The sequence below is a fragment of the Microtus oregoni genome, unplaced genomic scaffold (assembly GCF_018167655.1).
Source record: "Microtus oregoni isolate MIOR12 unplaced genomic scaffold, Mior012 000031F_ref0000149, whole genome shotgun sequence".
NCBI lineage: Eukaryota > Metazoa > Chordata > Mammalia > Rodentia > Cricetidae > Microtus > Microtus oregoni.
The window spans coordinates 5,156,728-5,179,274 of NW_024543090.1; the positions used below are offsets into that span (position 1 = coordinate 5,156,728).

At 45.3% G+C, this 22,547-nt stretch overlaps 1 protein-coding gene across 5 annotated transcripts in view; it reads right to left on the bottom strand.

Annotated features, from left to right (window-relative positions):
• Tcp11l1 (t-complex 11 like 1) overlaps positions 1–22,547 on the bottom strand; it is a 36,320-nt gene that overhangs the window by 4,317 nt on the left and 9,456 nt on the right. For 3 of the 5 annotated variants that reach the window (XM_041678859.1, XM_041678858.1, XM_041678860.1), the window contains exons 3-9: positions 20,156–20,288; positions 18,745–18,865; positions 17,782–18,002; positions 14,980–15,116; positions 12,542–12,738; positions 4,078–4,259; positions 1,581–1,753 (exon numbers count right to left, since the gene is read on the bottom strand). In XM_041678859.1, the coding sequence (XP_041534793.1) occupies positions 1,581–1,753; positions 4,078–4,259; positions 12,542–12,738; positions 14,980–15,116; positions 17,782–18,002; positions 18,745–18,865; positions 20,156–20,288 (1,164 nt within the window). The remainder of the gene's footprint in view (positions 1–1,580; positions 1,754–4,077; positions 4,260–12,541; positions 12,739–14,979; positions 15,117–17,781; positions 18,003–18,744; positions 18,866–20,155; positions 20,289–22,547) is intronic. The other 2 variants (XM_041678861.1, XM_041678862.1) reach the window with 2 other exon arrangements.

Consider the following 22,547-nt stretch of genomic DNA (forward strand, 5'->3'; position numbering starts at 1 on the left):
CCCTGTCACGATTTAGGAGCTGGCTGGTGCCTGCTGCAGAGGCAGGTGCCATTGCCACCAGGATCGTGTCTGTAGCTGGTGCTGCTGTCAGGAAACATGGAAGATGGAGAGACAAGGGCAGCGTGGTGGCTTCAGGTTGGGCCTTCCCTGCTTGAGTACAAAGCTTCATGATTTGCAGAAGCCTTCTCCTCAGCAACCCACAGATTAAACTGTGGAGAAAGCAGGCTTGACGAGAACTGCCTTCATTTTAAAAAAATTCACATTATTCATTTTGTATGAAATATTACTTAGTAACAAGGATCTAAGTCAAAGCCTGTAATACTAAAGTCAGAATCCTGTGATTCTGGTCCTTGCCTGTCCTTCTGGGTAGACTATCACACTGGTGATGAACTGACCCTCTCCTAAACCAGCAGCTGGTCCTTGCCTGTCCTTCTGGGTAGCCTACCACACTGGTGATGAACTGACCCTCTCCTAAGCCAGCAGCACTCAATAGCACAATCCATCAAACCCTCACTGAGTTTGTTGCTATAGCTGTTATTTGGTTGTTTTTTTTTTATTTTTTTGTTTGTTTGTTTGTTTTTGAGACAGGGATCCTAGCTGTCCTGGAACTTGCTCTGTAGACCAGGCTTGTCTCGAACTCACAGAGATCCGCCTGCTTCTGCCTCCTGAGTGCTGGAATGAACGGCGTGCGCTACCACCACCTGGCCCTTGTTGGCTGTTTTGAGGCAGAGTCTCATTATGGGGTCGGCCTACAACTTACTGTGTAGAGCAGGCTGGCCTTGAACTCCCGAGTGCTGGGTTAAAGGCCTGCACCAAGTATCTAGTCCTCTCAGTTTTCTTCTGAGGGCCTGTCTTCCAGCCCCTCTTCTGATGTTTTTATTATTGTTATCTTTTTTAAATTTTTGTTTTTAATTGAGCTATACATTTCCCCTCACTCCCCTTTTTTCCTCCCTTCTCCCCATCCACCCTCCCCCATTTGGGGGGGTCAACACAAGCTAAGATCTTCTTGGAAGAGGAACCTCAACTGAGAAAATGCCTCCATCAGATTTCCTGCAGGCAGGTCTGTGGAGCATTTGTTTCTCTCTGTGTGTGCCTCTGTCTCTGTCTCTCTTTCTCTCTTCAAGACGGGGTTTCTCAGTGCAGTCCTGGCTGTCCTGGGGCTCTCTGTATGAAGCTAACCACAAACTCAGAGACCACATGCCTCTGCTCCCCAGTGCTAGGATTAAAGGTGCACCATCAACCCTGGCCATTTCTCGGTTAATGATTAACATGGGATACCCCAGCAAACTGTGGTCTGTGCCTCCCTGAGAAGTAGTCTTTGGCTGTATAAGAAAGCAGGCTGAGCAAGCCATATAGCACAAGCCAGTAAACAGCATTCCTCCATGGCTCTTGCTTTAGGTCCTGCCTCTAAGTCCCTGCCCCGAGTTTCTGTCCTGTCTTCCCTCAGTGATGGAGTGGGACCTGACAACTCTAAGATGAACTAAATCCTCTTCTTCCCCAAGAGGCTTTTGGTCATGGTATTCATCACATCAATAGAAAGGAACTAAGACACCCTCCGAGTGACTGTCCCCCAAACGTACCCACGATCCTGCGAATGGGGTCGTCAGGACTGGCCAGGGCCTGAACCTGGCCCTTGAGCACAGTCTCCTTATTGGTGGAGAATGGGGAGGATCCACATAGGGAGAGGCAGCTTCTCACCTCCAGACACACTTTCTCCCCAATGGACGTCAGAGCATCCTCCAGATGGAAGGAACTAGAACAGAGAAGGGAAAGGGAGCCAGGAAAACAAAGCCCCATGATACAAAGTGCTAGTCACTTGCCCCGTCCTGGCAAGAGGGACAGCACCGAGTTTTGTGGGGACTCGTGGTTTTCTTCCCTGCGCCTTCACCTCCTAGACTGTGCATCCCTGGCTAATCATACCACGGTGGGTTTTGTCTGTCTGTTGACAGGGTCTCATGTAGCTCAGTTCGTCTACAACTTACTATATAGCCGAGGATAACCTTGAACTTTGGATGTTCCTGCCTCTACTCCCCAAATGCCGGGATTACAGCTGTGAGCTACCACACCAGGTTTTATAGCACTGGGGATGAGGGCTATGCGCATGTTACACACATACATGTTAGACGTGCACTCACCAACAGAGCTACATCCCCAGGCCTCAGAGCATAGGGTCTTGCTCATGCCAATGTGACAAAGTAAGCTTGGGACCGACTATATCTTCCAACACCTCAGAGGAACACACAGGAACCAGAAATTTGGTAGCTATGGGACAAGAGTAGTGATAAACCCTTTCATTGAGTCCTCCTTTGCATCTTGGTTTCCTTTTCCCACGTGGAGATCAAGCCCCAAACCTCATAGATGGTAAGCACTTTGCCAACTGTCTATCTCCAACCCTCTGCACCTGCTTTGGTTTGGTTTTTGAGACAGGCTCACAGGTAGCCAAGGCTAGCCATGAATTCCTGGTCCTCTTGTTTTACCTTTTAGGTGCCAGGATCACAGTATTTGCCACCATGACCAGCTGACATTAGACATTTTTAGAAGAAACAATCCAGAAGAGAAAAACAAACATCCTTGTCTCCTTGGAGGAGCTGTGAGACAGGACGGGCTCCTGCTGCTGCCCCTGGGGGTGTTCTCTTCCCAGCTGCGGGCTCTCAGCTGTCTGCGGTTGCAGAACAGCAGTCTCTGGACTTCTGGAAGTAGGGGGCAGGCCCAGGACTCGTTGCTGCTGCTGCTCCATACAGCCCGAGCAGCCAAGGAATCTGCTCTGGCAGGAAATGGAGGGGACAGCAAAGGCTGAACCTGGGGCAGCATCAGCTTAGGCCTCAGATCAGCAGTGTCCTTGGCTGAGTCAACCACCTGTCACGACATCTGAATATGGCCCACGTGGCACTGACCACACCTACACACTGTACAAACTCAGTAGTACAATCCTTCCTTTTGTAAGGATGAGCCAGTGTGGCTCATAACTTCAATCCCAGCACTCGGGAGGCAGAGGCAGGAGGATCTCTGTGAGTTCGAGGCCAGCCTGGGTTACAAGAGCTAGTCCCAGGACAGGCTCCAAAGCTACAGAGAAACCCTGCCTCGAAAAACCAAAATAAAAAAAAAATACAACAAAGAACAAAAACAAAACCAGTAGCTCCTCTCTTCCTGCTGCCTGTGGATCTAGATGTAGAACTCCTGGCTCTTTCTCCAGCACCACGTCTGCTTACATGCTACCATGCTACCCCACACCTCCCATGATGACAGGGGACAGAACCTCTAAACTGTAAGCCAGCCCCAACTAAATGTTTTTCTTTGTAAGAGTCGTGTCTCTTCACAGCAGTAGAACCCTGACTCAGAGAGCCAAGGAGGTCAGGGCTGGGGTCCCTCTTAGAGTCTCTGCATGAGGCCTTCTCAAACCCAGGGCTTTCTGGAAGTATTCAAAGCTACAACTGTGCTGTGAACATGGGAGTCACGTCTAGCTATGTTCAGGGAGCACCTCCTAGAGATTTTACAATGTGAAGTTTGAGACATGATCAAATGACACATTCTCATGGCGGGCACAAGACTCCTAGGAGGTGTGTGCAAAGGGCAGGGAGATCAGGCTATGGGTGTGCCCTGGAGGGTAAAGTTTGTTTCTTCTGTGATCTTTCTCTCCCAAGAGCCACACTGGACCAACTGGCTGTCCTGGGGCCGAGGCATAGGTTACACTGGTTTTGTAAGGCGTTGGTAGTGAAAGCAATTCAGTGGGTGGAAGTCGGTGGGGTGTTTTGTTTACTGTTTGGTAAACAAGACTAGGTTAGAAAGAAAGAGGTTAACACAGGGTAAGCTCCACCTTGAGAGACAGCTACTCAATTCCGTGTGTGAGAATGCACAGGATTCGGAAACTGAATTGCTCACTGTGGGTCCTGAGCACAGACATCTAGCACCACAATCCCTAAGAGTCTTGTTAAATCTACCGCTCCCTGAAACTTGGGCCATGACAGCCACGACTGAACTGCAGGTAGGCAAAACCTTTTCTAAGCTCCTCAAGGCCTTGCACTGGGAAATCCCATGGTGCACTACAATTCCATCCACTGTAGGGTCCCAGCCACTTACGGCAGATGCATGTCCATTAGCAGAATCTTCACCGTCATCTTGAGTTTCTCAGCAAAGTCAGCGTGGCCAGAGATTCCAGGTGCAGCGGTACTGAATGTGACGAGCAGCACCGCTCCCAGGACGGCCAGCTGCTCCAGCTGCAGTTGGAGCTCTTGGAAACGAGACTGGTCCATCAAAAGGGTCTGCAATGAACACACACGTCACTGCTGAGCAGAGACTCAGGCTGGCCAGCAGACGGCAGTGGCGCCACACCTCCGCCTGCTCCGTGGTGCCCTTTCACCCAGCATTCCTTTCGGGGATGGCAGAGCTCTAAGCATCAGCTCAGGCAGGCCTGGAGACAAATCCTGACTACTCCTTCACAGCAGTGTGGCCTCAGGTAAGCTTCCTTTACTCTCTGAGGCTATGCAAAAATGGGGTTCTCTTTGTACAATTCCTTGAAAGAAGAAACCCGACAGGCAGGGGCGTGGCTGAGAGCCACAATTTCAGTAGAAGGTACAGTGGTAGGAAGGGAAGGGTGAGATGGAGCTAGAGTGGCCAATACCGTCCCACGTGTCCGGACCGATGGTCCCAGAATTGAAAGGGAAACATCCAAATCCTGTGACCCTATCTTTGTCCCCACAAACCAGGAAGTCCCCTGTGCCGATAAAAGGGAGGAGTTCCTTGAAGCAGAGCCTTAGTACACACAGCACAAAGGAGATTCTCACTGGGCAAGCTGGGCATGGTGGCTCCGCCTCTGAACTCCACCCTCCGCCCCCACAAACACACTCAGAAGGCTCAGTCAGGAGAATTGCTGAGTTGAAGGCCAGCCTGGGATGCGAAGAGAGACCCTGTCTCAGGACCACAAACGAACAATAACAACAAGCACCTCAGTTAGGGAGATAAAGAAAACAATAAAAAATGACAGTGAGCAGAGCTGAGGGCCACACACCGCCCCTGAAGGTGGACTGCCTCTCGCATTAAAGAATAGTCTTTTCCTGCCAGAGACACCACAGTTAAAGAGCTCGGATCCCAGCTACTGGAGCCGGTGAGGGCTGAGAGAAGAGCAGCAGGAAGGCTAAGTGGATGTTGATTGATTCAATTAAGAGGTTTTTGATTGTTTTCTTTTCTTTTGGAGGATTAGGGGGGTATGGAGACAGGGTCTCACCATGTAGCTCTGGCTGTCCTGGAGCTTACTTTGTAGACCAGGCTGGCCCTGGACGCAGAGAGATCCACCTGCCTCAGCCTCCAAAGCCTGGGATTAAAAATGTGCAGCACCCACACCAGCCTTATATCTGAGTTTTACAGGCTAATCAAGCAAGCTTTAGAAACCTGCTTTGCTGTAAGAAGCTAAATACAAGATATTAGCAATTTAGGGTCAAACCAGATGGAGTGGGATATGCTTGTAACCCTGTCATTGGGAAGGCTGAGTCAGGAGGACCAACTAGAGTTTGGGGCTAGCCTAGGCTGCAGCATTGAAAACAAAAACAAAACAAAATGGAGTCAGAGTCCAAACTTCTTAGAAGATAAATTATCTCTGAAGACCGCAAGGCCTCCGTCATGAACAGCTTTGCTATAACAGACTTTCCAGTGGCCTCTTTCTGTCTCACTGCTAACGTGACTGTGACCGTGATACCACTTGACTTTGGCAGGACCTGACTTAAGGATGCAAAAGCTCTCCATGACTAAATGCCAAGAACAGAAGCAGTCCCAGGGAAAACCACCAGAAGCTTTCCTGCTGCTCCCAGAGCCATGCTTTCCAACTAGTCAGCAGCACCTTGAGGGCCTCTCATGTACCGCAGGGCAACCAGAGGCAAGATGAAAGTTTACAGCTTCTGAAAGGAAAGATTTATAGAAGCTGCAGGAGCTAAAGCTAGAAATAGGAACAGGGGCTTCAAAGAAGACTGAGGAAGCCACACACCAGATTAGTTATGCCAGAAAAACGGAGACTCCCTCCTCACTCACCCCCTGGCAGGACTACTGCAGCTACAAGTACTCAGAAAGGCCCTGGGTCCGGCCCAGAGAGCCGAAGCCACAGTGTGCACAGGATGCAGTGCCGAAAGAAGCAGAGTGCACAACAGCCAGAGTGGAAACAGTCACAGCGCTTGTCTGAGAAGGAAACGCAGTGTGTGCACACAGAGCGATACTGACATGCTCCTTCTATTGTAAATTAGGAGGCTTCCTGGGAAAGAGATATTTTCAGTCTACCTGACAATAGGCATAGACACGACAAAGTAGGTACAGACGTGACCTCAGTCATCCCCTGCTACCTAGGAAACAATGCCAATAACGTTTGTGTTACCTGCCCCCTCAGTTTGCCTTGATATAAAAGCTGCTTGGAAAATAAACACAGGTGATTTCAAAATTTAAATGATCACTAAAACTCCCTCCCGATACTGTTGTGTAAATTGTGTCTTCATTTATTTCCTCCGCTCTGGTATGAGAGATAATTTATGTCTGGGCTAGTCCCTGACATAATGGTGCCCAACATGGGGCTGATAGGTGACCACTGAAAACCATGGAAGAGTGACCAGACGTATGGAGGAGAGCATGAGGAAACCAGAGAATGTGAGGAAACCGCAAGAAAATTACACTACAGGTGGATCGGTGACTAATGAGTGTTCAAAAATAAGTACTAGGGGGCTGGAGAGATGGCTCAGAGGTTAAGAGCATTGCCTGCTCTTCCAAAGGTCCTGAGTTCAATTCCCAGCAACCACATGGTGGCTCACAACCATCTGTAATGGGGTCTGGTGCCCTCTTCTGGCCTGCAGGCATACACACAGAATATTGCATACATAATAAATAAATAAATAAATAAATATTAAAAAATAAGTAGTAAAATTTTAAAAGAGAGAGAAGCAGGAAATAAGTCTGAAGTAAAAATTTGTACATAATAAATATAACTATGGGACAAGGAAGAAGAATCAAATGGTTATACAACTGACTGGAGATATATTAAAGGACAAGGGAGCCTGAGTACAGCAGCATCAGATACAAAAATTATTTAAATTTACAGAGCAGCTATGCCCTCAGTTTTCCGAGCACAGGACTTTAGATGCTGCGACCTGGAAAGAAGTCGGGATAAAGATTCAACAACGTTATTATAGTTATGGACCAGACAGCGTCTCTGCAGATATGCTTTGTTTCTGGATGCTAATACAGAAAAGGTTGGACTTAAATCCAAAACAGCAGGAGATACTTCCCTCTGAGCCAGTTAGAAGGGAGACAATACCCTCCACGCCACTGGGGGAGTTGCTAGATGAATTTATGAAACTGAGTGGTTACAATCAGTCAGAGCCTAATGACTGAGAGAACTATAAAGAGGAGTCTTCACCTCTCTTGTTAATAACCGGCAATGCTGAGGGACAGGGACATGATGATAAAATCCAAAAGGAGCTAAAAGGCTTAAAAGAGGTGGTAACCTCAGTCGTGGAGACTAAAAACTCTGCAGATTCACGACTCTTACCAGAAGAGTAATTCTCTTCCTACTATCATAGCTGGTTTAGATCCGCCTATGGAACAAAGAGCTCCAAAGGTGAGGCAGATGCCCAACATTAGAAAAGAACTCTCCTTTACAAGCTTGTATCAGAGAGGCTGCTAATAGAGGGTGAGAAATGCAAGGATTTCAATTATTTCCTGTAATAGAGCAAAGAGAAGCTCAAAAAAAATCTGCTTAGAATACATACTCCCATATCATTTAAGTTACTCAAAAAATTAAAAACTGCTTGTGCTCAGTGCGATCCAATGGCTCCATTCACGCAGATGCTATTTTAAAAATAGAGCAAGCCGGGCAGTGGTGGCGCATGCCTTTAATCCCAGCACTCGGGAGGCAGAGGCAGGCGGATCTCTGTGAGTTCGAGGCCAGCCTGGTCTAGAAGATCTAGTTCCAGGACAGGAACCAAAAAGCTACAGAGAAACCCTGTCTCAAAAAAAAAAAAATTAAAAAAAAAACAACAACAACAAAAAAATAAAAATAGAGCAATAAAAGCTCTGCCCCCATGGGATTAAATGCAGATAGCCAAAGCTTGCCTGTCAGAAAAACCCTATCTATTGTAAAAAACCAAATTTGCAAAACAATGTCAGGCCACAGCTGAGAGAAACAGGGCTCAACAAGTTTCTATTTCATATGAAATGCTTGCAGGTGAGGGACCTCATACAGGGGCAAATCAACAGACTTTAATATGGCAACATATGTCCAAATTAATACAACTGCCAAAAAAGCCTAAAATAGGCTTCCATCTTCTAACAACCAGGCTGAGAAATTGTCTAATATAAGACAAGGACCAATTAAATTATTTCAAAACTTTGTCTCCAGACTAACACAGACATCTAATAGGTTAATTGGAGACACAGAAGCAGGACAGTTAATAAACAGCTAGCCTTTAAAAACACTAAGGCTGTATATAAAGCGGCTCTAAGACATTTTAAAAAGGAGGGTAACAGTGTAGATTATATTCAGATTTGCACAGATATCGGCCAATAGGGTCCCCTAAAGATTCCAGAACCCCTAGACAGTAGGCAGCAGTCTAAAAACCATGATGCCCACATTCCCAAGAGATGGGTTGGGGTTTTTGGCCATTCTGTTGGTTATGGATGTTCATCATTTTAAGGGGGTTGATACAAGTTGTTATTGGTCATGATCAGAAAAAAAAACTGAAGAAAAGAGATTAGATTCAGGGATTTCATTCTGAAAAGAAAAAGGGGGAATGCAGAACTGACAGGATAAAAGGGTGGATTACTGAATCTACTTTGAAACTAAAAAAGCAACTACTAGTCTTAAATATTTTACTGTAGTATGAAATTTTGTATATTAATACAAATCTAAGGTTATTTTTGTTATATGTTTTGTATTTATGTTTCTACTCTTGTTTAAGATATTTTGGTATCTTAAATTTAAGATTTAATGACATTTAAGGTCATTTTTGTTAGAAAATACTAAACAAACATTTCTACCCTTTTTTTTTTTTGGTTTGTTTGTTTGTTTTTCAAGACAGAATTTCTCTGTCGCTTTGGAGCCTGTCCTGGTATAGCTCCTAGAGACTGGGCTGGCCTCGAACTCACAAAGATCCACCTGCCTCTGCTTCCTGAGTGCTGGGATTAAAGGCTACCACCACCCAGCTATATTTCTACTGTTGTGTAAGGTATTATACCTAAGGAGCTCATTTAACAATGTAATGTAAATTCCCAGACATTGAAAGTTATTACTACAAATTATTTAAGATAATAAAAAATGCAGGTTATAGTTAGTCACCAATAACAATCAAACTTGTTGTCATGTTAGATATGTTTTTAAGGTCAAACACATATATTTTAGCTAGATAGGTGGTCTTCAAACACTTCAGAGATCTACAGGATATGGCATTTAAGATATTTAATATGTTTTAATAATATAAGGCTTTTCACGACAGTGAGACATGTCTGCTCCTGGTAGCACCAATCTACTTCGGAGATGATGGGCACTGAAGAATCTCCATACGGAGTTTGCTTTCTTTGTGGCAAAAGTTAGTCACTGCACAAAATACTATCCTTGCCTTGACTTCTGACAGTATTCTCTCCCAATTGGATGAGCAAGAAACAAAAGAAAGCAACTGCTAAAGTTTGTCAAGACAAGACACTATAGTCCTTCCTGCTTCACAGAGAAGTTTGTCAGATAGTATAGGCCCATAGGCCAAAGATGGATGCCCCAACATTACAGAGGAACCTTGGGTGACTGTCCAGGCAATCAGATGTCTCTGTCATTTCTATAATTTTAGAAGTTGTTTGCTCTGCACTTCCTGTTTACTCAAGTAATATTTTATCCTTCTTACTTCTCTGGAATTAGAGACAAGATAGTTATATAATTACAGTTTTCTTTGTTACTAAATTCAAAACAAACAATCTTACATAACAGAAATTTATAAAGGTAAAAAAATCAAAGTTTAAGTTCTTTCTTTATATAGAAAGATGTTTTATGATCTAAAAAGATATTTTTAGAATGGTAATACAAGTTATGACAAAAAAGGTTTAGGTTTAAAACTTTAGACTAACATAGGATAGATGATAGATAGATATAGTGCTTTCTCCAAGTCTGCAAAACGCAAATGGACTGGACACTGTGGATGTAATTCTTACTTGATAATTGTTGTTACTGTATATAACTTTACTATATTTAAAAATATATTACTATAGTTAAAAATCTTTCTTTTTTTGTTTAGACAAAAAAGGGGAAATGTTGTAGAATAGTCTTTTTGCATACTGTGAAGATGTCACTCTGATTGGTTAATAAAAAGCTGACCAGTCAATAGCTTGGTGAGATTTCCAGGCACAGAGGATGCATGAAAGAAGGAGAGAGACTCCAGGAGATACAGAACAAGCAGGGTGGAAAATACAGTGATGAGGTAATAAAGTCACAAGGCAGAAAGTAAATTAAAAGAAATGGGTTAATCTAAGTTATGTGAGCTAGCTAAAACAAGTCTAAGTTATTGGCTGAACTTTCATAATTAATAAATCTGCATGTCATTATTGGGGAGTCGACGGTCTTGATGAAAAGGTCTAACAGCACTCAGTGGTTAAGAGAATTGGCCGCTTTTGACTTGGGTTTGATTCCCATCACCCACATGGTGGCTCACAACCGCCTATAACTCTAGCTCCAGGGGATGGAATGCTCTCTTCTTACCTCTGTGGGTATTGCACTCACATGCATAAACCCACACAGACACAGGCACACATAATTATGAAATAATAAATCTTAAAATAAAAAAAAGCAACCTCAAAGCTCACTTCCCTGTGACATACCACCTCAAACAAAGCTATACCTTCTAATCCTTTCCAAACAGTTCATAAAACATATGAACCTATGGAGGTCATTTTCATTCAAACCCACACATTGACTGATGGGTAGTCTCATCGTCTGTGGGGATGGAAACATTCTGCAATGAGAATGTTTGCACAATGGTGTGTGCTTTTAATTGCCACTCAACTGTATACTCAGAAATGGCAAAAAAAAAAAAAAAAAAGAAAAAATGGTGAGCTAGGTGTAGTGGCGCACACCTTTAATCCCACCCAGCAGAGGCAGACAGACCTCTGTGAGTTCAAGGCCAGCCTGGTCTATAGAGTTTGCTCTAGGGCTATCAGAGAAAGAAAGAAATGGTAAACGTGGTATAAAAGCACAATGGGGCCTTCAGGATGGCTCAGCAGGTAAAGGCACCAAGTTTGAGCCCACAAGGCAATGGTGGAAGAAGAGAACAATTTCTGAAAGCTGTTCTTTGACCACACACCCCACACACCTCCCACAACAGCACAAACAAATGTAAGAACAAGTAATTCTTGATACAATGAAAAATAAAATGATTAAGTACTGGTCCATGCCATCAAGTGTCTCCATTATGTTTGCCAGAGAAGCCAGACACAAAAGGCCGAAGCTGAACACTGCATTTATAGGAACTATCAGAGCAGACAAGTACAGAGACCAAAGCAGAACTGGAAGGAGGAGAAAAGTATGCTGATTGCCGATGCCTGCGAAGGTAGCACTGCCTGAGCCTGAAATACACCAGAAGCCACTGAGCTCCATAAACTAAGGGGGGAATTAGATCCACGGTCATTGTAGCATCACTCACAACAACCAAATATGAAGCCAGCCTAGATGTCCATCAGCAGCGGAGGGGATGAAAATGTGTTTCATATACACAAGGACATTTCATTCAGCCATAAAGAAGAATCAAATCAGCCTGGCATGTGACGCACACCTGTAATCTCAGCATTCAGGAAGCATCAGCAGGGGAATCTCTGTGAGTCCAAAGCCATTGGACTGCAGTGAATTCCAGGCCACCCAGTGCTACATAGTAAGAATCTCTGTGTGTGTGAAGAGAGAGACTCAGAAGTAACCACTCTTCTCTCTCATAGGCATGATCTACACTGAGGTGTGTGTGTGTGTGTGTGTGTGTGTGTGTGTGTGTGTGTGTTGAAGGAAGGAGGAACTTAAAAGGAGAGAGAAAGCTGGGCATGGTACGTAATCTTCGATCTCAGCACTAGGAGGCAGAGACAGGCAGATTTCTGAGAGTTCGAGGCCAGGCTGGTTTACAGAGCAAGTTCCAAGACAGCTAAGGGTACACAGAGAGAGACCCTGCCATAAAGAGAGAAGTGGGGGTAGTGAGGGGAACAAGAGAGAATAAAGGGGGAAGGGGAAGAGACCATATTGCAAGTTTTCTCGTGTGCAGAATGTACACAGATACAAATACACACAGCAGGGGGATTACAGGTAAAGAAAGGGGGCGAGCAGGAGAGAGAGAGAGATGGTAATAGAGATGAATGTGAGCAAAGTGCAGTAATACATATGAGAACGTCACAATGAAACCCATTGTACACGGAAACATTCATAAAGACGTTATTACAATTCCAAATGAAAAGAAGACGTTTTGGTCTGTGGCTTATATCAGAATACCATGATTCTTTCAGAAAAGCTGCGCTATGTGAGACAAAGTCTGAACGGTTAAGTGCCAGCAGCACCTACCTCGGGGAAAGGTCTCCGGAAGTGGTCCCATTTCAGCAGCTTCAGGTAGGCATAATTCTGGACAGAAACAGGGGTCAGCACCGGAGCATCCCCTGAACCAGCAGCCCCTCCCCCAGCAGGCAGGGCATGTTTGTACTTCTGAGTCAGAAGGTCATTTGAGGCCTCCTCCAGCCACTGGGTGACAAAGTCCAGGGAGTCTGTGGAAAACAGGGCTGTGTTCATCACTCTGACACTTGCAAGGGCACTTCTTGGAATTACCTTAAGGAAGAGCAGCCCCACAGTGAAATTCAGGATGGAGAATGAACTTTGGAACCCACAGAACTCAATCCAGATCACAGCATTGCTCAGCGCTAGCTTCACGACCTCAGACAAGTCTCTCTGAATATAAGGGGGTGGCGCACGCCTTTAACCCCAGCACTCAGGAGGCTGAGGCAGGCAGGCAGGCAGATCTCTGTGACTATGAGGCCAGCCTGTTATACTGAGAAACCACAACACAACAAGCACGACACCGGCTTCACAGGCTGGTGGAGCTCAAGAGCCAGGTCTGCCCCTTCCTCCTTCCTGTCTTCTCTGGTTCTGACCACTGCATCAGATGACTGCAGCTCTGAGGGATGGTCCCCAGACAAACAGGACAAGACACCAGCTGGAGCCCCTGTGTACACTTGCACTGACGGCTGTATCAGTCAGGATTGCTCACAGCCTGGTGGTGTCTGCTGTGTAACTCACCACATGGGGAGCACTGCCAGTGGGGCCCTCAGTGGTCTCTGGGGCTTTCTTTCTTTCTTTCTTTCTTTCTTTCTTTCTTTTTTTTTATTTTTTTTTTTTTTTATTTTTCGAGACAGGGTTTCTCTGTAGCTTTGGTGCCTGTCCCGGAACTAGCTCTTGTAGACCAGGCTGGCCTCGAACTCTCAGAGATCCTCCTGCCTCTGCCTCCCGAGTGCTGGGATTAAAGGTGTGTGCCACCACCACCCGGCTTCCGGGGCTTTCTTTAGCCGAGTAACACAGCAGGTCCCCCATAAGAACACAGTTCGGAGTAAAAAGTGCCTCTTGGGAGAGCTGCACCCTGGTGGAGGCCTCCTTCAGAGCACACAGGCGGCTGGGGCTACAGAGGCTGTCAGTTCTTCCCAGGTACAAGATGTCCTGAACAAAGTACTTCCTTTGGTCCTGACTACTGAGCCATGGAGCCTCACGCTGCCTTTAGCCTTCTAGAGACAGCCTTTCTCTGTGGCTCCAGACTTTGGAAACCTCGGTGGACAAGTACTAGACTCTGATGACCAGGGAGAGGTCTACGCAGGCTCCTGTTCAGCAATTCACTGCAGCTGAGCTCCTGGGGCATGACTCCAGCATGCTCCAGCCTATGGACTGTGTCCCCAGATGCCTCCAGAGAGACGGAATGGTGTATCAGTCAATCTCCTTCCACCACTTCTAGTCTCTCTTTCCACCCCTGGCCCCAAGCATCCACCCGAGGCTGCAGGAACTAACTTTTGGGGCCACTGAATTAAGAAACCTGGTCACACAAGAAGATCTATTCAGAGACAGCCATTTCCATCTCCTCATCAGCAAAGTTGGGCTACGTGACATTCAAGCACGCTGCACCTGAGAACACAGCCAGTCTAGACTCCTCAGTCAGGTGTTCTCCTGCAGTTGTCCTGGACTTCACAGAGAGCACCAGGCCAGCCTGGGCTGTAGAGCAGGACAAAACAAAACAGAAACAAAGCCAGGTGTGGTGGTGTGGCCTTTAAACCCGGCGCTAGAAAAGCAGCAAAGCAGCTGTTTTCGAGGCTTTAACAGCTTTCCATGCTTTTCCTTCAAGTTACACCACCCTCATTTTATTTTATTTTTTTAATTATTAATTTTTTTAAATTTTAGTTTGTTTTTTGCTTTTTCCCCCCTTTTTTTTCAAGACAGAGTTTCTCTGTGTAGCCCTGGCTGTCCTGAAACTCACTCTGTACATAAGGCTGACGTTGAACTCAGATCTGTGTGCCTCTGCCTCCCAAGTGCTGGGATTAAAGGCAGTTTGCATAAAAGCGTCACCCCAACCCCTGGCATCCTTACGTCCCAAGACTCTGGAATGTTCGGGTGGATGCTCCATCCCAAGTCAAACACCCCTGAGAAAGCCTGCCAAACGATGACCCCTCCCCAGAGGTGCTCAAACCACTCCCGCGGGGTATTTAAACTGCCCCCTCCAGAGAACAAACATGGTTTCCAGTCTTCCTTTTCTGCCTCCTCTCTGGGGACTGGAAAGCATTTCTATCGATTCAACCTGGGTTTTTTCTAATTCAGTTTGATTGGTCTGATTTGGATTACTGAGAGGCTTATGAAGTCAGGAACTTTCAAAGGCATATGGATGCCACTGTCCAGCTCAGTCCTGAGAAGCCACAGCAGCTAAAGTGCGGCACAAAGCCAACAATGGAAGGCGCCACCAGCATTCCACTTACTTGGCTGCTTCTCCAAGACTTCCTGAAACTTCTTCCTCTCATACTCGACAGACTGCTGCATGAGGTGCGGCCTAATGCTAGTGATAGCAAAGTTGGCCATGTCTACTTTCATTAGGTCCAACACAGAAAAGATTGCCCTGAAAAAAAAAAAGAAGATTTAGAAGCAGGCAGTAGTGACATAAGCACAGTTTAAAGGAAAAGAGATGTATGTTTCATCCCAGAAAGGGCCGCAAAAGAGCCATGTGATGGTTTAATCCCAGCACTTGAGAGGCAGAGGCAGGCGGATCTCTGTGAGTTGGAGGCCAGCCTGGTTTACAAAGTGAGTTCCAGGACAGTCAGGACTGTTCCACAGAGAAACCACTGTCTTGAAAAAACAAAACAAAACAAAAATTAAGAAAATGAATTTGGGGGGCTGGAGAGATGGCTCAGAGGTTAAGAGCACTGACTGCTCTTCTAGAGGTCCTGAGTTCAATTCCCAGCAACCACATGGTGGCTCACAGCCATCTGTAATGAGATTTGGTGCCTTCTTCTGGCCAGCAAGCATACAGACAGACAGAACACTGTATACATAATAAATAGATAGATAGATAGATAGAAAGAAAGAAAGAAAGAAAGAAAATGAATTTGGGGGACTGGGAGATGGTTCAGGGGTTAAGAGCACTTCCTGTTCTTCCAGGGGACCTGTACTGACTAATTTTATGGCAATTTGACACCAGCTAGAGTTATCAGAGAAGAGGGAGCCTCAGTTGAAAAAATGCCTTCATTAAGATGTGTGGACAAATTTCTCTTTGAGCTGCCAGCTCATAAAAAATGACACAGAGACTTACTATTAATTATGAAAGCTCAGCCTTAGCTTATACCGTTTCTAATTAGCTCTTATGACTTAAATTAGCCTGTATTTTTAAATCTATGTTCTGCTACGTGCTTGCTACCTCATCTCCATTTTGCTCATCCTGTTTCTTCTTCCCAGAGCTCTCTGTCCAGAAGTCCTGCCTCTACCTCCTGCCTAGCTATTGGCTCTTTAGCAAACCAATCACAGTAATACATCTTCACACAGTGATACATCTTCATACAGTGATACATCTTCACACAGTGATACATCTTCACACAGTGTAAAAGAATATTCTACCAAGAAGAGGCTTTAGGGAAGCCTGTAGGGCATTTTCTTAATTGGTGATTGATGTGGGAGGGCTCTGCCTGTTGTGGGTGGGGCCACCCCTGGGATGATAGTCCTGGGTCTATATGAAAGCAGGCTAAACAAGCCAGGGGAAGCAAGCAGCAAGCAACATTCCTCCGTGGCCTCCAGGTTCCTGCCCTGCTTGAATTTCTGTCTTCACTGTTTTTGATGGGATGGTGAGTGAAATAAACCCTTTCCTCCCCAAGCTGCTTTTGGTCATGGTGTTACATCACAGCAATAATAGCCCTAAGACAAAGTGTTGCCAGGATCAAGGGGTACTGCTGTAACAGGCCTGGCCATGTTGTTTTTGGGGAATTGTGGAGAACTTTGGAACTGTGGGATAGAAAAGTCCTTGAGTGCTCAAAGCCTAGTGACCTTTCCTATAGGCGCTTGGAATGAGAATGTTGAGAGCAGTGCAGATGCTGGAGGCCTGGCTTGGACGCTCCAGAGGGAAGTCTGAGAGCCACTTAAAGACTCTATCAGGGCTGGTGGCTACTTTGAGTTGACAATCTGTGGTTCTGGTTAGCTGGGGCAGAAGAATCAGCGGTGACTCATAAGAGACCAGAACCACTGATGGGAAACCTTTGCTCCGCTAGGACAACTGATGCCGGACAATTAGTGGTGATTGAGAAGAGACCAGCATCACTGAGGTGAAGTCCTCTGGGAAGTGTTTCCTCAGTCAGTACGCAGACGCTGAGGTCCAGAGTGGCCAAGGTGGTCCCTTCACTGGCAGCTGAACTTGGTAGTGTAAGAGTCACCCAGGTGGTTCTGGTTTTGAAGGCAGGAAGGAGTTAGGGAGAGGAGGTGGAGCTTGGCTCTGTGAGAGGCCAGAAACCACAGGTGAAGGTGGAGTCAGAATTGCAGTGGAAGCCCCAGGAGTGAAGGAGTCATGCGGAGAAGTTGAGGCTTTGCACCTTGAAGAGAGCCCAGGAAAGGCTACTGATGGCAAGGGCAGCCCAGCTGAGCAGAACCCAGTGTTTTGGAGATGCCTATACCATGGGGCAACCGCCAAGAACAGCAGTACCACGGTGGAGTGCAGCCAGCCTGAGCCTAGAAGACAAGCTGTGAATGCAGCAGGGGGCAGAGCCTGGGAAGGTCCCAGGCTCTCTGTGGGAGCCCAAGACATCAGGAGTGAGTCCAGACACTGGGCACTGAAAGATTTACTTCCATCTGTTGGTGACTGTGTCTGGTTCTTCCCTCTTGAAGTGAAAGCATTTAACTTAACTCTGACTTTTACAAGAGTGCACAGTTGACAGACTGAGTTTTTGAAAGATTTTGGATTTTTAGTGGTGGTGGTGCATGCCTTTAATCCCAGCACTCAGGATGCAGAGGCAGGTGGATCTCTGTGAGTTCGAGGCCAGGCTGCTCTATAAGAGCTAGTTCCAGGACAGGCTCCAAAGCTACAGAGAAACCCTGTCTCAAACAAAACAACCAACCAAACAGATCTCCCGACGTTAGTCCCTTAGTACTAGAAAAGCAGTGGCTGGGAGTGGCAGGATTTCTACATTTCTGGGTTTTAGATGTTTGTTTTACAAACATTTTTGAAATGATCAAGTCCCTAGACTTGAAGTGTAAATCTGCAAATAGGTTTTCAACAAGGTGTGCTGTGATGGACATTTCCATACCTGAAAAGAGGCACTATTTCCTTAATGTCCTTTAGTTTCTTCACTTCCTCATCTCGAGCAGGTGCACACAATGTCCCCATCATGCCAATAATGAATTCTGCCAGCTTGGAAATGTTTAGGGCCCCATTCTCTGCTTCCTGTTTTATCAGTTCCAGATCCAAGACCTCGGTTATCTGGTTTCTTAGTCTAGTGTGACCAGGCAGCAGGAAAGACAGCAGAGTCTACAAGAGAGCACAGCTAAGCTCAGACAGCGTCTCTTAGGCATCAGCTTATGCACAAAAGGATGAATCATTTAGAATAGCTATTTAAGCCTTGTTTATATTCTAGCAATTGCCTGGATACAAGAAAAAACTAGAAGTTAGTTGGTTGGTTTGTGTTTGCTCTTTAAGGAAGGTCTTGCTGTGAGTGCGGTACAACCTGGCTACAAGCTGGAGACCATCTGCCTAAGCTAACCAAGTGCTGGGATCATGGGTATGTATTGCCAAGTGTGGATAAGAATGACTAGTGATAAGCAAAGAAAAATATGATTGCTAAGGAAGCCTGTGGGCCAACTACTGACTCCCATTTTTCCAGATAACAGGTCTTCAGTGTGAATGGTAAAGCCACTGCAGAAAAAGCCCTTCCACGTACAGCCCTCTCGATCCTATCCCAAGGCGCAATTACTTTTTGGTCAACATAAACTGAATGTGTCCATATCTAGTAAAATTTATAAATACGCTATATTTCATAATGTAAGTTTTGTTGTCTCTAAGCAATATGAACATTTTCTTTGTACAAAAGTAGTGTCTTTGGGTTATCACAGTTTGGCTGAAAATTTTTTTAAAGGGGCAGCGGTGCTAAGTCAAAAGTACTCAATCCAAATTCCTTCAAATGACTTTGTGACCTCAATCTCTTTGGAGTCTTCTGGAATAGTAACACAGGCTGGATGAATACTCCCTAGGCACAAGTCACTCTTTGCCTCACCTCTTTGATCTCTCCTACAAGTTTGATGGCATGGTCATATGTTGGGGGGTCTTCACTTAGCTGGACACTCAGGCAATCCCAGAAAGCTTTATGTACAATCTCCTTTACTCTCTTCTCCAAGCTGAAGACAAGGAAAAATAAAAAGACAAATGCAATATTATATATATGTATATATATGAATCTAAATCATTTTCAAAGTCATAAATTCTATGGCTGTAGGGTAACAAATCTTCAAAACCATAGGAACCAAGGAAAGGTGTCCCAGACATAAGCTGACGACACTTTAGCTACTTTCCCTCTTAAGAGTGGGCAACATGAATCCAGTGAATAGCGTGTAACGGTGCCATAAGGGGAGACGATCATAGGCTGGAGAGATGGCTCAGCAGCAAAGAGCATTTGTGTTCTTGCAGGCAGAGGATGCGGATTTACTTCTCAGCCCCCACCCCCACATGATGGCTCATAACCATCTATACATAACTCCAGTTCCAGGATCCAACACTCTTCTGACCCAGAAGAGTGGGTACCAGGCATGCACGTGGTGCACACATATACATGCAGGAAAAACCACATAAAATTTAAATTTTTTTTTTTTGCTTTTTTTTTTTGCTTTTTTGAGACAGGGTTTCTCTGTGGTTTTGGAGCCTGTCCTGGAACTAGCTCTTGTAGACCAGGCTGGTCTCGAACTCACAGAAATCCGCCTGCCTCTGCCTCCCAAGTGCTGGAATTAAAGGCGTGCGCCACCACTGCCCGGCAAAATTTAAAAATTTTAAATTTCTTAAAAACTGGAAATTTTAGAGTTGCTGATTTTATTTTCTCTGACGTTGGCACGTTCCTGCGATACATACATGTGAATAGAGGTGCCCACAGGGAGCAGTTCGTACACTTAACCTCTGAGCCTTCTCTCCAGCCTTTTTATTATTACTATTATTATCTTGTTTGGTTTTTGATTTTTGAGATAGGGACTCCTATAGCCCTGGCTGGCTTCTGAATTGCTACATAGTTGAGGATGACCTGTAACTGACCCTCCTGCCTCCACTTCCTAGAGCTGGGATTACAGGCATGTGCCACCTCCCCTGGCTTCCTTATCTTCACACAGTCAATCCGGCAAGGGATGCCAGTTAGAGCTGCAATGCAGTGACAGTCACAAGGAAATGGATGAGACACGTGCTGCAAACAAAGGAATGGCTGAGCCCTCACGGGGGAAAAGCAGGCACAAAAGCTTCCACAGATTCCAGACCCTTTCCTTGTATCCTGAAGCATCCATGGCTATGAAACATGTTCACATGTTCCTAACCTAGGAATATTTTTAGCACTGATGTACAAAAGGAAGAATGTCTTGATCACACTGGCACTGAATGGGAAGCCATTCCCAGGACTGGAAATGCTCTGGTAAACAAGTCCACACACGTACCTGCCTTCTGCTAATTCAACAGTGTTAATCCGGAAGTCTCCATTTACCACAATTTCATGGGCCAGAGCCATGTTGGTGACTCCTTTCGCTGTTTCTAGAAGCTCCTCTACAGTGACAAGCCGAGGAGGACTAGCTGTAACAGAAACCCAGTTTAAGAAGTTTGTTAAGCTAAGGCCTGCGACAGAATTGGGCTGGGCTTCTCCTACAACAATCCCTGGACCCCAACATTTCAAACAATAGGTTTAGCTTTTTCTTTTTACGTAGAATGCTAAAAGTAACGAGTACTAATATAATCACAAAACATATTCCCACTAAGACTGCTCAATAGAAAATAGCACAATAAATTGGGATGAAAACTTAAATTGCAGGTTTTCACTGTCTCAGTAAGCTAAAGGTTTATGTTCTGCCTCTGCTAATTCCTTTCTTTCAAAAAGAAAAATATACAGATTTACAATCTTTTCAGGTGTCAGTGGGATGATTCAATGAGTAAAGGGGTCTGCTACCTATAGTGGCATATTATTTGTATTTTGATAAATCTTGCCTGAAGACCAGAAGCAAAGCTAAAGCCACTAGAGGTCAGGCGATGGTGGCACACACCTTTAATCCCAGGGTTTGGAAGACAGGTGGATCTCTTCGAGTTCAACGCCACCCTAGGCTATACAAGTTCAACACAGAAACCAATCCATGTGGTGATGGCTCACACTTTTAATCCCAGTCCAAGGAAGTCACACATCTTTAATCCCTATACTAGAGTGAACATAAAATGGGAGGAGAGAGGCTTGTCTGCTTAGTTTGTGGTCGCCCAGCCTTGGTAGAGGAAAGACTTCTCTAGTGAGTTCGCTGCTTTGTTTTTCTGGTTTTCAGGTTGAGCCCCAATTTCTGTCTCTGGGTTTTTATTATTTGTGCTACAGCTGTCAAATCTGTTGATTTGAGTCCCATCCCTGAAACCCACATGGTAGACAGACAGAACTGAATCCTGCATGTGGTCCCCCTGACCTCCACACGTGTATTGTGGCATGTGTGGCCAACACTCACATGTAAACACAAATTTTAAAAAGATTTCTTTTTGCTTCCATAAATAACTTACTTTGGCATTAACACTGATATTTTCAAAATTAAACTTGCATTAAGTCTTAAACAAGCTTAAAATCCATACCCTGGGATTCATGAGATGATTCAGCAAGCAATGTCCTGGATCACAAGCCTGACAGCCTGAGTGAAATCCCTGGGACCCACAGCTGCCTTCTAACCTACACACAGACACTATACACACACACACACACTAGTAAAATTTTTAAAAAGAAAAAGTTAACCAGGACTTGGTGGTGCATGTCCTGCAATTCCAGAACTTAAGAAGTAGAGGCAGGAGAATCAGGAGTTCAAGGCCAGTCTCAGCTATGTAACAAGTTCAAACCAGTCTGACTTCCATATGATAATGTCTCAATATCAAAACCTAGTACAGAATAGACAGACTATAAGATCTCTAATGCTTGCCAACAAAGAGGTCAGAGGTAGGGGATATTAGAATTCTATAGTATACAGACCTGTTAAATCAAAACCTGAAGAAGTCTCCAGGATTTTCCCCTCCCTCACGGCTCTCTCACGCAAGTCCTGTAGCTTTTGTTCCTGTGAGGACTGCAAAGCCTCGGAACCGCTCTCAGTTCTCTCAATACAGCCTGAGATTTATCTTCCACATCCAAAGTTCTTAGAAGATTCTCCCCTAGTGTTCTAAACCAAGGAATAAGGGGTAAGTTTACTCCTAGGGAGCCAGAGGCCATGGTTCTCCAGATTTAAACTAGAGGAAGTGAGGGAGGCTGGCTGCTGGCTTTAGTGTCTGGCAGGACAGAAGAATTTTACTTGCACAGGATCTCAAGCTGATGCTGTCAGTTGGGAGCTCTGAGCTAGAGACTTCTTAGTCTCTTGAGATGGGGATAAGATAATGATAAACAATGCTGCTGGTCTGCCCAGGGTTTAACAGATGAAAAATTCTTAGGTTAGAGAAAAATAAATTTTCTTCTAACTATATTCTTTCCTTTTGCTCCCCATTGCCTCCTGAAAAATGAAGCAACTCTAAGAGCTGGCCATATCCTGTTTGGTTAAGAAACAAATCTTTATTAAATTGCACATGGGGAAGTTGTGGAACTATTGAGAATCCTTCCTCACAAAATTCTTAGCCAGGTCAGACATGCTGAATCCCCCCCCCCCGCCCCCCCGTAAGCCACCTCGTGGGCTACACAGATTATTAGAAATGGGCTAGTCCAGGTGCGAGAGTTAGCCGAGAAGAGGCTAGATATAATGGCCCAAGCAGTATTTAAATGAATACAATTTGTGTGTTGTTATTTCGGGTAAAGCTAGTAGGCAGTCAGGAGCCGGGCGGGACAAAAAGCAGGCC